The sequence below is a fragment of the Odocoileus virginianus genome, chromosome 32, assembly GCF_023699985.2.
Source record: "Odocoileus virginianus isolate 20LAN1187 ecotype Illinois chromosome 32, Ovbor_1.2, whole genome shotgun sequence".
NCBI classification, from domain to species: Eukaryota; Metazoa; Chordata; class Mammalia; order Artiodactyla; family Cervidae; genus Odocoileus; species Odocoileus virginianus.
Window position 1 is genome coordinate 21,263,933 of NC_069705.1, and position 18,228 is coordinate 21,282,160.

Below are 18,228 nucleotides of genomic sequence, written 5' to 3' on the forward strand. Positions count from 1 at the left end.
AATAGCATAAATTAAAAATGAATATTAGATATCCATATGATCTGATTTCTTAAAATGACCAATAAAATTTTTACTGGTCAAAATTCCATACGGCAGCTTTCTTTTCAAGTTGTACTCTCCGTCACTTCCTCCTCTTATTCTTGCGTGCTTGCGTGCTAAGTTGCTTCAGTCCTGTCCAACTGTTTGTGACCCTATGGACTGTTGCCCATAGTCTGCGGGATTCTCAAGGCAAGAATACTGGAATAGGTTGCCATCTCCTCCTCCAGGAGATCTTTCCCACCCAGGGATTGAACCCATGATTCTTGTCTCCTGCATTGGCAGGCGGATTCTTTACCACTAGTGCCACCTGGAAGCCTTTTTATTTCTCCTTTTCCCTAGTTAAAAACCTCAAACTTACTGCATAATATGCAGAGTAATTCAGGAAATGTCACTTGTCTTAAAGGTTTTTACTTTAACACATAAAGGGTTGTGCAAAAGAATTTTTCTAAAAACTGAGCTAGCTAACCTCACCAAGATGTATACAATTCTTAAATGGCAGCTCTATCTCAACTAGATATTATCTTAAGTAGAAATATTTTGTTATCTACTTTAGAGATAAAATGACTTTTCATCTGAAGTGTAAAGATAAATCAGACCGTCTTTGAGACGTTTTGCTATTCCTGTCATTAACTGCTGAAACAGAGTGACCACTTTACAAGAGATATAAGAGAAGATTCAAACTTGGTTGGAAGTTTGAAATAATTAAAATTTCAGATAATTTTGAAGGTGAGATTCCATGATGCTTTTTTCACCCACCATGCAAAAGAAAAATGATGTGTAAATAGATTGGTTGCTGAAAGCTTATTCCAATACACTTGTCTTAAAGTCCAGAATAAGCAGGATAATTATCAATAATTACCAACAAATAATTCATTTTGATTTCTCAGTCATAAACTTAAAAGAAGCCAGGCAATGAAACAAGTTATTCACCAATATTGTATGCGTTTTGTGCTTGTATTTGAGGAAAGAAGTGATGTTGTAACACCTGTGCGTAAGAAGCTGAGTCTATAAATGAGTATTTTACTTGATACAGAAAAACTAGTAGCATTTATGGTTGTGATTAAATTGTCCTTAAACATCATCATTTTCAATTTTTATTCATATCACATGAGATTAACAGCTCATAAAACCTATTATGTTTTAATTTCTGATGGAAATGGGCAACTCATCTTACATGTGACTTCTCCCACAGATGTGAATGAAGAGCTCCAGGGCATCTCAGACTCAGCACTACATCCTACTCCCTGCATGTGCTTCCTGTCTCTCTGCTTCTCAGAGCCCCAGGAAGAACGTTTAGCACAAAGAGCACAGGAGGGTCATCCTGAAATGCCTCACCAGGGAGTTAATCCTCTCGTAGTTACCTTTCAACCCAGGGAGGAAAGAGCTATTGAATAATGTACCAGCCTTGATCTTTGAATTAGCCAATTGCCACAGGCAGTTTGGAACTTCTTTTTCAGTTTGGCCACATTGCAAAGAGGAAATTTCTTTGCCCTAATTTCAAGTCATTTGTATAGTGTTCCCTCACATAAAATATTATTGATCCTTAGATGTACCGTGTAGGAAATCAGAAACTAATAAATGAATCAACTGATAACAATATAAAGATAACTATTACTACTACTAAACCAATAGTAAGTCAGATAACACCCCCATTTTACAGCTGAAGAACTTAAGGCACAGAAAGGCTAAATAACTGACCCAAAGGCATACAGCATTTAGATGAACCAAGGTTAGAAAAACTAATTATGGCCTAGGCACAAATACACTAGTCCTGGTTTGGTGTGTTTATTTTGCTTTGTTTTATTATTTAGTCGCTCAGTCATATCTGACTCTGCAACCCCATGGAACTGTAGCCCGTCACACTCCTCTGTCCATGCAATTCTTCAAGCAAGAATACTGGAGTGGGTTGCCATTTCCTTCTCCAGGGGACCTTCCCTACCCAGGGATCAAACTCACATCTCTCTCTCATCTCCTGCCTTGCAGGCAGGTTCTTTACCACTGAGCCACGAGGGCCCTGAATTCAAGAGAGTAGGAAACCTATAGTTATCCCTCCTTTCAGGAAATCTCAATTCTTTGAATAAAAATTTGTTGCTTGATGAAACAGATCAATTATCAGTTAGTGTGGTGGCAGAATAATTGTCTTCCTCACCATCCCCTCAAGGATCCAAATCCTAATCCCTGCAACCTGTGAATATGTTTCCTTAATTTTATTTAACAGATGGCAAGTGGAACTAAAATTGCTGATCTGACTATTTCAAGATAGGAAAATTATCCTGGATTATCTAGGAGGGTCTAAAATAATCACAAGGATCATTAGAAATGAATGAGGGAGTCAGAAGATGGAGGATCAGAGAGGTAGCAATGTGAGAACAGTGTGGTTTGCTATTGCTGGCTTTAAAGATAAAGGGAGGGGCCAGGGGCAGATGACTATAAGGGCCTCTAGAAGCTGCAAAAGGCAAGGAAATGGCTTCTCCCAAAAGGAGTGCAGTCCAGCAGACACCTTGATTTTAGCCTAGTGAGAAACGGTGCAGACTTCCAACCCTCAGAACTGTAAATAATAAATATGTGCCTGCTAAGCCACTGTTTGTGGTAATTATTATAGCAGCAACAGAAAATTAATGCATCTGGTTAGTAATTGGAAAATGACAGGAACCCATTCAAGCTTATAATATTTTTTCCTTTCTCCTTTCTTCTTTCCCTTCTAATCTTTATAGTGAAATGAAACATTGTCCTTGTTACGATTTATAGGAACATGGAAATTTTATCTACTTATGCAAAGCATACTGACACAAAACTCCACAGGTGAAATTAGGAATAAAATTCATTTTGACACACTCTAGCACGTTCCTTTTGAAGACAAAGGTCAGCCTGATTAATGACTATACAGTTGAGTTAAAACTAAAAATTAGTTCTTTCTCAAACTGCAACAGACCTTTTAAATCACAGACCAAGATTATGTTACTGTTTTTCCAAAGTAATTCTAACATCAATCATTTATCTCAATCTCTTCTCATGACACTGTTTGGTGTATTCTAAGCTTTCAATTTACATAGCTACATGAAGATAGAGAGGTTATCCCAGGAATGCTCTATGATTTAGTTGAGAAAGTCAGATACGTAGTATTTAAGTATACTCATTCCTCTTTACCTCTAACTTTTTCTAGACTACTAAATAAATCTGCTTGAAATAATGACCTGGGTACTAAATAAATCAGATCCTAGAAACTCTCCTTCTTGTTACAGAAATTCTAATTCCGGATCTGAATGTATTATATACACATGCATATACTGACAAAGATAAAATGAAGTGGAAATGAGACTGGACTTTAGTGAGGAAAAATAGATGTACTTCCTTGTCTGCTATTGATAGCTGTATGTATTTTGTGAAAGTTAATTGACCTGAGACTCAGTTTGCAAAGTGAAGATAGTAATACATATTTTCCTAAGTACTAAGGAGCAAATGAATTCAATGTAAGTGATTATATCCTGCCAATGGCAAAGTTTATGCCGACATGTTACTAATTACATTTTTAAAATTTGTTGTGCTGCTTTATTTTTTATGTTCTAAAATTTAATATAGAATTCATTTCCTACATTTATTTTTCATTTTACTCCTCCTTATTGGGATCATACATAATTTTCACTTAAATGCTTCTGAAAGACCTACTAAATTACTTCTATTACACTGGATTAAACATTCTTCAGTATTACATAAAACGTTCCACACTATCTTGTATATAGCTTTGTGTGTGTGAGAAAGATAAATGATAAATAATAAAATTTAGGTCTTTACAATGGGTGCTACAGTAGGAAGAATGTCATTTAATTAACTAAAGTAGTGCCTTTATGTCTGTTATAATAATAATAATATCTAACATTTATTGACCACTTTCAATGTGTCAGACATATGCTTTACATGGATCAGCTCACATTAATTCAATGAAAATCCAATGAGGTATAAATTGATTATGATTACTCTTCCAGAAAGCAGTGGAGTTGTAATGCCAGAGGCAACATTCTTCATCACTGTACATCCAATCTTTCCAGTAATTACAGCACAGCCTGTTTCTCTGAGAGCCTTCTTCCCCATCTTCCCCATCTGACCCTTTAAAACAGATACTCTGACATGAAACTTAACATTTGTATTCAGTGACAAGTTATCATTGTCCAGATCTTATTTTGTTGAATACATTTCTGATGGCTAGTTTTTAGTGGGCTGAAGTTGGAGTTTTTCTCTTAGTGTTTTCCATCATAACAGTAACTCTAAAAATAATATATAAATAGGCAACTTTTGTCAAACTGGGGATAAAATCTATAGCAATGAAAGAGGATTGGATATATTTATTTGGCTTAGAACTTCATTTGCACATTTCCCCCTATTTCTCTACTTTTTAAAAAACAGATATGGCTAATAATATTTTCTTTATTTAAAAAGTGCCACTTCTCATCATGACTTCTAGAATGCATATACATTCTTACCACTTTGAAAGAATAATTAGTGCTTTTCTTGTCTGAAATTTTGATTCATGAGGAATATAAGTAACTATAGACTAGTTATGTTCTGTGGAATGGTTATGACTCTTGAGCATTTTCAATATGCCTATTCAATCAGAAAACACATATGATCTAAGTAATGTTAAAATTAATTACAAGAAAACAATGCACATAATCACTATTCTTGAAACAGACTGGCCAGAACCTCATAAATCCAAGCATCTTAATATTTTTTTCAACACACTTGTTTGGCAAACATCTTCCTCCCTTGCATAATTCTTATTCAAATAGAACTGAAATTTGTAGTAACTGTAATAAGAAAAGAAAAAGAAATAAATGACATATAGATTAAAAAGGAAAAGATAAAATTGTATTTATTTGCATAAGAGATGATTATCTACATAGAAAAGTCCCTAAAGTCTGCAAAAAATTGCTATAACTATTAAGTTCACTAAAGTCACAGGATAAAAAGATACAAGATAACACATGAAAAAAACCAATTAAATTTTATATATTAAATGTATAGAATCAAGAGTGATGAACTCTGTACCAATTATAATCGCTTCAAAGATAATTAAAAAATGAAAACTTGGACGGGATATGTATGCTGGAAGTAACAAAATGTTCATGAAAAATGTCAAAGAAAGGCTAAATAAATGAAGATACATTACTTCATGAGCCAGAATAATTGATATAGTAATGATGTCAACTCTAAAATTCATGTGTTGGTTTATTCCTATCAGAATCTAAGCAAGTTTTTCTTTTTTTAAGGCATAGAAATAAATATTCTAAAATGTTTATTTCTAAATTCTCTATCTTCTAGGGCCTGTGGCTTTACATATATATATATATATATATATATATATATATATATTTCAGAATATTTATCCCAGATGAATGAAACTTATGTTTATAACAAAACATGTATACAAATGTTCATAGTAGCTCTAAACCCTAAACAACTCAGATACATGGTTAAATACACTGTAGTATATTCATACTCAGGGCTTCCCTGTGACTCAGATGGTAGAGAATCTGCCTACACTATGGGAGACCCAGGTTCAATCCCTGGGTTGGGAAGATCCCCTGGAGAAGGGAATGACAATCCACTCCAGTATTCTTGCCTGGAGGACCCCATGGACAGAGGAGCCTGGTGGGTTACAGTCCATGGCGTCACAAAGAGTTTGACTTGCCTGAGTGATGGACACTTTCACTTTCATGTTCAGAAATGGAATACTACTCAGTAATAAAAAGAAGAAACTATTACAATACAACAAATGAATTCCAGGGAATTATACTGATTGAAAAAAAAAATCCTCAACGGTCACTATAGCATGATTTTATAGTAAACCATTCTTAACCTGAGAAAATTATAGAAGTGAAGAACGGATATACAATTGATAGGGGTTAAGATGAGGGTAGTTGTGGTCCCCAAAGGGCAACATGGGATCCCTGCGGTGGTGGAAATGCCTGTGTCTTGACTGTATCAATGTCAATATGCTTTGGACTATGTCACCATGGTGAGAAACTGGGTTAATGTTGCATGGAATCTCTCTGTATCATTTCTTACAAACACATGTGAACTTTTTAATTTTTTTTTTCAAAACAAAAGTTTACAGTGAGTGTTCAGTTGGGAATTTTCTTCCTATAGTCAGAATTTTGGGGTTTCTACCTGATCACTACTTTGACACTTAAGCCTATTCAAAAGGTGTTCCTGAGCACATTTTGATTTTGTCAAAAGAGTGATCTCCAGCTTAACTCAGAGCATGAATGAAAGTGTTAAAATAACTGGAGTTATCTAATCAGGTCAGTAAAATCAGGGTTGAGACCCTATTTCAGTGATGAAATGATGTATCATACAGAGTAAAGTAACCAGAAGTTTGACACATCCACTGATAAAGAGAACAAAAGGATAATGGAATGGAATCAAACTGCAGGGTCCTTTTCAATCAATAATACAGAAGGCCTGTGCTTCTCTCACTCAGCGGAGGCTACAGTCTTTCACTGTGAGCAATCCAACTACTTTAAAACCTTACTTCGTGTTTTATCAATTCGGCAATTGATATTTAAGAGAAATGGTCTAAGGGACCACATGGTCATTGATATGTCTAGACTCTCCAAGATTTACCATTATACTAAAGCCATATCCAGCCAGTAAAGCTGAAGAAGCTGAACGGTTCTATGAAGACCTACAAGATTTTCTAGAACTAACACCCAGAAAAGATGTCCTTTTCATTATAGGGGACTGGAATGCAAAAGTAGGAAGTTAAGAGCTACCAGGTGTAACAGGCAAATTTGGCTTTGGAGTACAAATCGAAGCAGGTCAAAAACTAACAGAGTTTTGCCAAGAGAACTCACTGGTCTAGCAAACACCCTCTTCAAACAACACAAGAGAAGACTCTAGACAAGGACATCAGCAGATGGTCAAAACTGAAATCAGACTGATTATATTCTTTGCAGCCCAAGATGGAGAAGCTCCATGCATTCAGCAAAAACAAGTTCAGAAGACTGTGGCTCAGATTATGAACTCCTTGCAAAATTCAGACTTAAATTGAAGAAAGTAGGGAAAATCACTAGATCCTTCAGATATGACCTAAATCAAATCCCTTACAATTATACAGTGGAAGTGACAAATAGATTCAAGGGATTAGATCTGATAGACAGAGTCCCTGAAGAACTTTGGAGGGCGTTTAGTGACATTGTACAGGAGGCAGTGATCAAGACCATCCCAAAGAAAAAGAAATGCAAAAAGGCAAAATGGTTTTATGAGGAGGCATTGCAAATAGCTGAGAAAATAAGAGAAGTGAAAGGCAAAGGAGAAAAGAAAAGATATACCCATTTGAATGCAGAGTTCCAAAGAATAGTAAAGAGAAAGAAGAAAGCATTCCTCAGTGATTAATGCAAAAAAAAAAAAAAAGAGGAAAACAATAGAATGGGAAAGACCAGAGATCTCTTCAAGAAAATTAGAGATACTAAGGGAACATTTTATGTTAAGACAGGCACAATAAAGGACAGAAGTGGTATGGACCTAACAGAAACAGAAGATATTAAGAAGAGGTAGCAAGAATATGCAGAAGAACTATACAAAAAATATCTTCATGACCCAGATAACCACGATGGTGTGATCACCCACCTAGAGCCAGACATCCTGGAATGTGAAGTCAAGTGACCTTAGGAAGCATCACCATGAACACAGCTAGTGGAGGTGATAGAATTTCAGTTGAGCTATTTCAAATCCTAAGATGATTCTGTAAAAGTGCTGCACTCAATACGCCAGCAACTTTGGAAAACTCAGCAGTGGCCAGAGGACTGGAAAAGGTCCGTTTTCATTCCAATCCCTAAGAAAGGGAATGCCAAAGAATGTTCAAACTACAGCACAGTTGCACTCATCTCACACACTAGCAAAGTAATGCTCAAAATTGTCCAAGCCAGGCTTCAACAGTACATGAACCGTGAACTTCCAGATGTTCAAACTGGATTTAGAAAAGGCAGAGGAACCAGAGATCAAATTACCAACATCTGCTGGATCATCGAAAAAGCAAGAGAGTTCCAGAGAAACATCTACTTCTGCTTTATTGATTACGCCAAAGCCTTTGACTGTGTGGATCACAACAGACTGTGGAAAATTCTGAAAGAAAGGGGAATACCAGACCACCTGACCTGCCTCCTGAGAAATCTGTATGCATGTCAAGAAGCAACACTTAGAACTGGACATGGAACAACAGACTGGATCCAGTTCGGGAAAGGAGTATGTCTAGGCTGTATATTTTCATCCTTCTAATTTAACTTATATATTTTGCAGAGTATATCATGCAAAATGCTGGGCTGAATGAAGCACAAACTGGAATCAAGATTGCCGGGGAAATATCAGTAACCTCAGCTATGCAGATGACACCACCCTTAGGGCAGAAACTGAAGAACTAAAGAGCCTCTCAGTGAAAGTGAAAGAGAAGAGTGAAAAAGTTGGCTTAATACTCAACATTCAGAAAACTAAGATCATGGAATCTGGTCCCATCACTTCATGGCAAATAGATGAGGAAACAATGGAAACACAGAGAGACTTTTTTTGGGCTCCAATATCACTGCAGATGGGGACTGCAGTCGTGAAATTAAAAGACACTTGCTCCTTGGAAGAAAAGCTGTAATCAACCAAGATAGCATATTAAAAATTAGAGATATTATTTTGCTGACAAATTCCATCTAATCAAAGCTATGGTTTTTCCAGTAGTCATGTTTGGATGTGAGAGTTGGACCATAAAGAAAGCTGAGCACCAAAGAATTGATGCTTTTGAACTGTGGTGTTGCAGAAGACTCTTGAGAGTCCCTTGGACTGTGGGGAGATCCAACCAGTCTATCCTAAAGGAAATCAGTCATGAATATTCATTGGAAGGACCGATGCTGAAGCTGAAACTCCAATATTTTGATCACCTGATGTGAAGAACTGACTCATTGGATACAACCCTAATGCTGGGAAAGAGTGAAGGCAGGAGAAGAAGGAGATGACAGAGCATGAGATGGTTGGAAAGCATCACCAACTCCACGGACATGAGTTTGTGTAAGCTTCAGGAGTTGGTGAAGGACAGGGAAGCCAGGATTGCTGCAGTCCATGGGGTCACAAAGAGTATGACACAGCTGAGCGACTGAACTGACGGAAGCCATATCATTAGAAAGCTGCAAACCTATGCTATGTAATTACATAGCCTATATTAGGGTCCTCTCAGACTTGAAATTTAATATTTATGCTGCATTTTTTATATTTAATAAAATAATTTTGCTAATAAAATAATATTGCTATGGACTGAATTTTGTCCCTCAAAACAAATGTGTGGAGGCTGTGAACCCCAATGTGATGCTACTTGGAGACTGAGCCTTTGGGAAATAATGAGAGTCAGATGAGGTCTGAAGTGGGGCCCTCTTGATAGGATTAGTGATCTTATAGGAAGACAACTCCAGGGCTCATTTTCTGTATTGTGAGGACACGCTGAGAAAGCATCTGTCTGCAAGTCAGGAAGAATTCTCCCCCCTGAACCCATCCTTGCTATCACCTTAAAATTGGATTTCCAGCCTCCAGAACTGTGATCAGCATTAATTTCTATTGTTTAAGCCACTCAGTTTATGATATTTTATTATAGCGGTCTGGGTTGACTAAGATGCTTGTGGAGAATATCTAAATTCTGAAAAATGTTTTCCGTGGTTTATTAATTATGTTGTTCAAGTTTATATGTTATTGTTTGAAACAATGTCAAGCCTGAAGAAAAGTCATGAGTATAACTGAAAAAAGAAAACAAAACCTTTTGTGTATACTTTGCCCCGTTCAAGTTTTGCTTAATGTGACTGACTTTAAAAACATGTCCAAAATTCTTTAACACTCTCCTCATAAAAGGAAAGCATGGCCCCTTTCATGAATTTCCTCCCATTTCTATTATACCAAGTGTTGGAGTTTTACTTTAACAAAAATAGGAAACATTTGAGTCAGGTCTCAGAGAAATAAAATAAATCATGGAGAAGATTGTTAGTAAGGTGCTCAGAGGAAGCAGCTATTTTCTTGAAGATGGCATAATTCATTTGAATATTCAGTTCTTGGAAGGCCTGAAGATTCATTGGAAGGACTGATGCTGAAGCTGAAGCTCCAATACTTTTGCCATCTGATGGGAAAAGTCAACTCATGGGAAAAAAACCTGATGCTGGGAAAGATTGAAGGCAGGAGGAGAAAAGGTCGACAGGATGAGATGATTGGATGGCATCACTGACTCAATGACCATGAGTTTGAGCAAACTCGGGAGATGGTGAAGGACAGGGAAGCCTGGCATGCTGCAGTCCATGGGATCGCAAAGAGTCAGACAAGACTGAGTGACTGAATAACAACATAGTTCATTATTTATACCCTTCAAAGCCACTATTTATACCCTTCAAAACCAATCAGTTTTCACCTGAATCTGGGAGTCGGAGTCATACTCCTCTTTAACATCTCCAAAAGCTTTATCCTCACTAAGTTTAAAAAATAAGTAGAGGCCATAACCATGCAGGCTTGCTGCCGAAGCATTTCCTCAGCTCACTGGGCGTGGGTTGGGGGGCAGTGGTTGGGTGGAGCGGAGGGAGCAAGAAGAGGAAGAAGAAGATGAGGGGGTGGTGGAGGAGGAGGCTAATTAGAAAAAAACAACAGCTAGAAGTGATTTACCCAGTTCTACAGACTTAAAATATTACATCAAAGAAAATGAAATGACTGCACCTTAGAATCCTCAGCCCCTGCTCTGATCATATTTTTTCAGGTGCTGTTCAGACCTAGCAGCTCCGTCCTGCAGGCTGCATGCCACCAGGCTCTTGGCCTCTGGACAGCCCAGAGGAACAATGGTCCTATGCAAGAGAAAGGTTGATTCCGAAGCTGACCTCATCACAACCTGTCCCAAGTTAACAGACAAGAGCAAGGATGTGAAGACCAACTAATAAAAACAAACCAGAGAATATTGATTCCAGCCCAGAAACATAGTGTTTAATTTATTAATAAAAGACAGCTCTTTGGAAAATCCTTTCTTCTGTTGTCAAACAAGCATTGGGACCTTTCTATCTTTCCAAACATTCAATTAGAGCAGAGACAAGAGAACGACACTCTTGGCTTTCAAGCAAGCCCAAGGGCACAGGGTGGATACATGACTCGGATGCATTATTCTTTCAGATTGCCAGTTTTAATTTCTACCACCTGATTAAAAAAAAGATCCTTTCTTCTCATACATTGAGCTATTTTTCACTTTTCTCTCAAAGGCAAAAGGGAGAGATCTAACTCCACCTAATGGCTTTTAATTTAACATGAAAGTATCCTATAGGGCTAAAGTATAAAGTCAAATAAGTTGCAGTTTGTTTTCTAAGTTAATATACTCCTTGGAATACAAATGAAAGAACAAATTACAGTTGATTGATTCTGCCTGAAAGCCCTAAATTTAAGAGTCTTCTGAGTGTAAAGGTTTATATCTTGTATTTACTGACCTGGTCTAAAAAGATAATTGCATTAAGTAATATCTTTGATCAATATTAGGGAATACAAATACAAAGGAAAATAAAATTGTCAAGTATGCATATATGAGCCAAATGTGTGAAACTCCCATGTATTCAATGATATAGAGGGGGCATGTTAAGGTCATATAAGTATATTCAAATTAAAATTTAAGCAAAGTATTATTGAGCAAGTGAAGCTATATCAGGAGTAAAAAAATTACAAGTTGAAAGCATATGATTGATTACTGATCATGCTGATGGGGTAATGAGGGGTGGTGGTGTTCAGGGAGCTGTTTTGCCACTTTAGTTCTACTCTCCTGCACCCTAAAAGTATTTAAATGTATTGAGTACATCCCTGCTATGTTTCAATACAGGAAATTTAAATATCCTGAACTACACTAGATTTGCAAATAAATATAGTCACAAATGATTTTGTCTCAGGAGTATAGACCCACTTATTGTCTAAATAAATTCATCCACTTCTGTTACCGTGCAAGAGAAGTCCATGTATGAAACACCACTTTTCTTAAAATGTAAATTAGAAAGGATCCATTTTAATCCCCACGGATATTGCTTAAATAGAGAAATTTCTTTTCTCAAATTTAAAATTCTGGAATCAACCTCACACAGATCTCTTGTCACACACAACTTTGAAGTCTTGTCAGCACTGCTACCTAATTTATATGAAATACCCTGGAGTCACTGATTCTTTGTAGTATTATTTGTTAAATATTCAAGCACTGCTTTAAAGCACATATGAGGTTACTAATCAATCCCAGTGCCCTTAAATTGCATGCTACGTTATGCACAGTTTTCTCCTCTAAGCATGGGAAATTCTCAATCATATTTTCCTTTGATAACTTTATTTTCCTTTATTTTAGAAGTATCACAGGAAGAAATAAAGCCATTATAAAGTTCATATGTGGTATTCTGGTAATGTAGTAAAGGACTCTGCAGGAATTTGAGAAGGCGTCAAGTATGTGTGTGTTTGCGTCTGTGTCTGTGGATGTATTTGGGCTCTTCTGTAAGAAACAGAAGTGTGGCTAGGTTCTGGGAGAGATTCTAATCATGTTAAAGTGCTCCCCAACTTAGCACTTATTTTTGAATGATGTGGAGTCCCTTGCATGTCTGCAATGGTTGAAAAGCCAGGGTTACTTATTACAAATGCTCTCATTCTTCCCTCCTGTGTTAAACCTCCATCCTTTACAAAAGTCTGCCTGGATTCTGTAATTATGACCTCAAAGTCAAATTATTTTATTATTTAACATCTTCTGGAGTCATATGATACATTAATATATTATAAAACTGATTAATCAATTTTGGGGGGGACAAATGCAAATAATTACCTTTAATCACTTTTTCCCCCCTCAAAACTCTATTTTCTCTTGTTTAGTGTCACAGACAAGTTCAAAAATAAGCTGATTTTATTGTTTTGTTTTGCTTTGCTTTTGTCATCTTCCTGGATTAGTGTAGATTAATCAATTTTTGAGATAATACAGATCAAAAGAGAGTATTGAAGAAAAAACCTGAAGCTGTGTGTATATATTTGAGACAGGGGAAAATGGAAAAAGAGAGCTAGAGTGAGATACATGTATCTAACCATGTAGACATTATACAGTGTACCACACCTACATCACACACACACACATTCCCACACATGCTCACAGAGAGGAAAGAGAGAAAGAGTGACTAGGTCAGCAGAGATGACTGCCAAACACGGTTAAGTAAAAAGCAGAGGAACTGAGTTTTTTCGGAGAACACTCTCTTCTGACTTAAGAGTCCAATTAACAGTTCAAGGATGGCTGCCAGGCTACTAAGAAAAAGAGGAAATACGGTGAGTACCTACCCACCTCAAAGAAAAATTTAAAAAAAACTAGGTAGTGGGTCTAATTTTGTGAAGAAAGGACTTCACTGCAACAGTTATGAGGAAAATCGAGGTAATATGAAGATCAGAGAAAGTTATAATTCTGTGAGATCATAAACACTGCTAAGTGCTCGAGAATTTCCCTTTACTTATGAATACAAAGTACCCAATGTGAATACCTGGACATGGATGAAATAATCTTTGGATAAGTGTAATATCCTAAGAGCTATGAGGATTACATTGATAGCAAAGTTGATAACTGGCAGGTACTACCAACGTGCAAAAATTGTTAAAATCACAAATGCCTAATCCTCCTAAGTGCATTTCTACCCTGGTTCCTGACTTGCCCATCAACTTGCAACTCAAATATTATCACCAAGGGCCCTGTAATCAATGACCTTTCTGATTTGTCTATGCCCTTTGCCAACCCAAATCCTCATGCTTTTTAATTTAATAAAAAAGGTTTTTGGTTCCCTGACTGTCAACTCAGGACTTAGGAAAGCCAGTGTTTACCTTAAGCGCATGATTTCTTCTCTGACCTTCCAAGGAGTTTTTAGAAAGAGAATGAGGCTGACAGGCAGTCATGAGGAGCAGTCCAAACACCAGCCCAGTGGTGCACACTCCAGCTCCTCAACAGACTCACAGAAGGAAGAAAGAAGGCCCTGGGGACAGGAAGTCTGGTGGTCGTAGATTGTGAGCCAGACCAGAGATACCCAGTGAGGATCCCCATTTTGCAATCCTTGCTGAATTTAACTGCCATCTACTAGTGTATCTTTCTGAAATCCACACAAGCCCTTGTATCTGGGATATTGGCAATATTATCATTATTAATAAAAATAGAAGGCTAACCTTCACAGTGTCTTCATTATGTTTCCAAGACATTCTAAACACACACTTGCATACATAGGCATGTGCACACACATGCACATAATTTGTGCACTAATAATCATTATCATTTCAATCATTTAGATTTAAGAAAATAGACAGCATAGAATTTACTCAAAATACTGAGTGGTAGAAGCAGGATTAAACCCAAACAGCCCAAGAGCTGAGGTCATTTACCATGTAAACTGCCCTCAATGGCCTACAGTCTCCATTTACCTAAATAGATATGACAGGTATCCCGTGAACTGTCCCCAAACTCAAATTTGGGAAATGCTAAGCCACACATATTTCATTTTTTAAATATAGGCCTCCTTAAGTATTTTTAAAATATTTTAGCAAATAATATGCATTGCGGTTATAACTCAGACAATTCAAAATATATTGTTCTTAAAATGCTTAAAATAGTCTTAATAAAATTCTCCCCTATTCCCAGTCCTGCTTTTAAATTTCCGTTTTCTTGTTTTTTGCTTTTACTTTTACATTTCAGCTGGTGGTTGACACTAATGGCCCTAATATTAGAATAATGACTTTAATAACGTCTCAATAATAGGTGATTAGCACTATTTCTTGATTTATATGCTTTGGAAGACAATTATGAGCCCTAAAGAACAAGAATTTAGCTTATTTATAACCTTTCCCTCTACTTCAGTTGATATTTACATTTAGATCTTCTTTTGCATATCTTTTACTTTTAAATAATACCTCTAGATTATATTTATCTATCACCTTGAGTCTTTATCATTGCACCCCACCTTATCTTCAACCATCCATACTCAATTTCCTCCCTCTAACCCTGCCTGAGACATGCAGCTTTGCTTTTGTAACAGTAAGGCTAATATATTTATAGTCTCTTCTGCAACCTCAACCTAGGGCTTTCTGTTTGATTACTATTGGAAAATCAAATGATGTGATACCACGATATTATGTGAGACTCAATTTCTGACATGTGAACCACAGATATTAAAAAGTCATTTCTTGTTCAGTTGCATATTCTTTCAGGAAGTAAACAATGTTCCAAGACCTCCATCTACAGTACCTGTAACTTTCAGCTTTTCAGCCCCAATGGTAATCTCATCTTCATCTGCAGAAAACAGCACCCTGCCATCTTCACTCGCTCTCACTTCAAATCTTTTACACTGAGCTTCCACAGCATCAGCTCCTATGGTCAGAGGAAAGGTTTAAAAATGAATCTTGCATCCAAGAAACCATGAACATGTATTTTTTTAAAAAAAGAAGAGAAATACATATATTATTTAATCTCTACAGTATGTTTTATATCTAAATTAGTATTTTAAAATTGCCATCCTTTCAGGATTCTAATTTGGTAGAATATTGCTGGGCCAGGATGGTCGGGTACATATTTGACATCTACATCCCTGACATAGGCCTGACAAAATCTGTGGGTTTAGCCAGCTGGGAAATCTTTGCATGTACACAAGGAGAGACGATGTTTGCTCTGTTCTTGGTGGCTGCCTGCAGACTTGGCATTTTACCTGGCATGTGCTAGATGCTTCATAGGGACTTGTGGATGGGAGGACTCTCATTTTTCTCTCTGCAAGTAGACAACACATGTCTATACTGGCTATAGTACAAGGAAATTGTGAACCTTTAGTTATTCAACATTTCATAGATGCTAATATTGACATTTGTTCACTCTTTATTACTACCTAATATGAATTCATTTTAGATTCAATATTGTAAATGTATGTGTATATAACATACATGCACATATATATAGCATATATATATTTCATGTTCTCCAGTGTATCTTCTAATCAATAATTTTCATTATTAAAATGTAATATAAAATAAATATAATGGTATTATGTAATTGAAAATCTGTTTTCAATGTATTGGACCATTTTGCATATTAATCCACCCATAATCCACAAAGCCAGCTCCCATATTTAAAAAAAGAAAAACATAATTAATTTGAGAGCATGGTTTCAGCAAGAAGATCAAGCTGGTCAGGGGGTAGGGAATTGCATTTCCATAACACTAATTTATTTCTTTTGGCATATATATTTGGCATATGCATCTGTATCTTTGTCTCTTGTTAAGATGTGGACCATCGCTCCTCTGCTATCTACATCAGAAACTTGTCAGATACAACATGGTCCACTCAGGGACCTGGGCAGAGCACACTTTGTGCCTATTTCATTTCTCTCTACATATGCCATGGGCTGAGTGTGGATTCTCCAGATGCACATCTGGAAATCCTAACCCATAATGTGGCTGTTAGGACATGGGATCTTTGGAAGGTAATTAGGTCATGAGAATGGAGCCCTCATGTGTGAGGCTGGTGCCCTAATCAAAAGACAGAAGTGAGCTTGCTTTCTCTCTGTGTGTAATCTACCACGTGAAGACACAGGAGAAGCTGGCTGTCTGCAAGTCAGGAAGCAGCCTCTCACCAGACACTGGATTTGTTGTCGCTTTAATCTTGGGCTTCCCTCCAGAACTGTGAGAAGTAAAATTCTGTTGTTCAAGCCACCCAGTGTATGGTATTTTTTATAGCAGTCTGAATGGACTAAGACAATGTACTATCATTTTTTTTGTTAGCTCTATGACCCCTAGGAATTAAAAATATGAGGTTATATTTGTATTTCAAAATATCCTCCAAATTTAAAATTTTCTCTAGCTTCTAGTAGGCATTTAGAACTTTCTTCCCCTTTCCTTGTCCTCAACCCCACCTCAGATCCACTCTCAATACCTGTCTGGGGGCTTTAGTAACTTACACCTCCCACCATCACAGCTTCTTAGGAGCACTTAATAAAAGGAAGGCATTAATTTACATACTCTGATAACATGTGGGATAATTTCTCTGAAAAGAGGAAACTTTTCTCGTATTCTGAAACTATTTATATGTTTTCAGGTCTACAAAGAAAGTGTGAAAAACTCTAAGTAGAACAATGCTAAGTACTTTAAAACTGGTGTTAACCACGCAAGTTATCAAGTTCAAAACAGCATGAACAGTATTTTAAAGTCTGTATTTTATTTTTTAAGCAAATAACTTTCCTTACACGATTTAATGGTAATATTGGAGAAACTGTGGAATACCTATTGTTCATGTTCAAAGTCATTGCATTTTATCTTGTAAATGTTATTTCAGTAGCCTGTATTCAGTTGATTGTGTTTTTTTTCTAATCATGGTCTAACTTCCCTGTATTGAGCTTTTAATCTTTGAACCATAATAACTCAAATGGATGATGTTCAAAAAGTCATGCTTGAGGCCAGAAGTGCTGATAAAAGTGATTTCTGGGTTTTGAGGCTTCTGTGTTTCAATCTATCTTCTGGGCACTGAAGCATACATTAAATATGAACTGCCTAAAGATATTACAGATACTGTACACATAAAACCCTGCTTCCTGCAAATATATTTAATTACTGGATAAATTGGTCCACAAAATATATCACTGACCTTAATGACATCGAACTGTAAAGATCACTGTTCTTATGTATACATATATCCACATACACTACACACACACACACACACACACCCCAGGAAGACTTTTCCTGGCATAATACTTAATGTTGTTATATTGGAGATACTTTATGAGTTGAGTGTCTGGATGTGGTGAAATGAGTTGATATCTTAATTCATTGCATTTAAATAAGCACAAGAAAATAAGCATATGAGCAAACATTCATGCACTTGGAATAGAAGAGAGGCATCTAGGCCGTAAATAAATGGAGGCAGATTCATCCAATTGACTAATAGATATATAAATTAATACATCAGACTACACTTTATTCAGCATATTAGTATAATTATAGAAGGCAAAATTACAAGCAATTAGCAATGCACTGATAGTAAGTAAATATTTTAAGTCAGAAAATAACTTTGAATATAGGGTGCTTCTATACAGTGCTTTTATTTTCTGCAAATAGAAAGCAGTTAATATATGTAATTGGACACATACTGCATAGTTGTGAATGTTTATGTTTAAAGGTAAT

The 18,228-nt window shown here is 36.5% G+C and overlaps 1 protein-coding gene across 1 annotated transcript in view; it reads right to left on the reverse strand.

Moving 5' to 3' along the window:
• Positions 1-18,228, reverse strand: part of SGCZ (sarcoglycan zeta) — a 1,064,676-nt gene that overhangs the window by 53,851 nt on the left and 992,597 nt on the right. Inside the window, exon 5 of the mRNA XM_070459967.1 lies at positions 15,308-15,430. Within this exon, the coding sequence (XP_070316068.1) occupies positions 15,308-15,430 (123 nt within the window). The remainder of the gene's footprint in view (positions 1-15,307; positions 15,431-18,228) is intronic.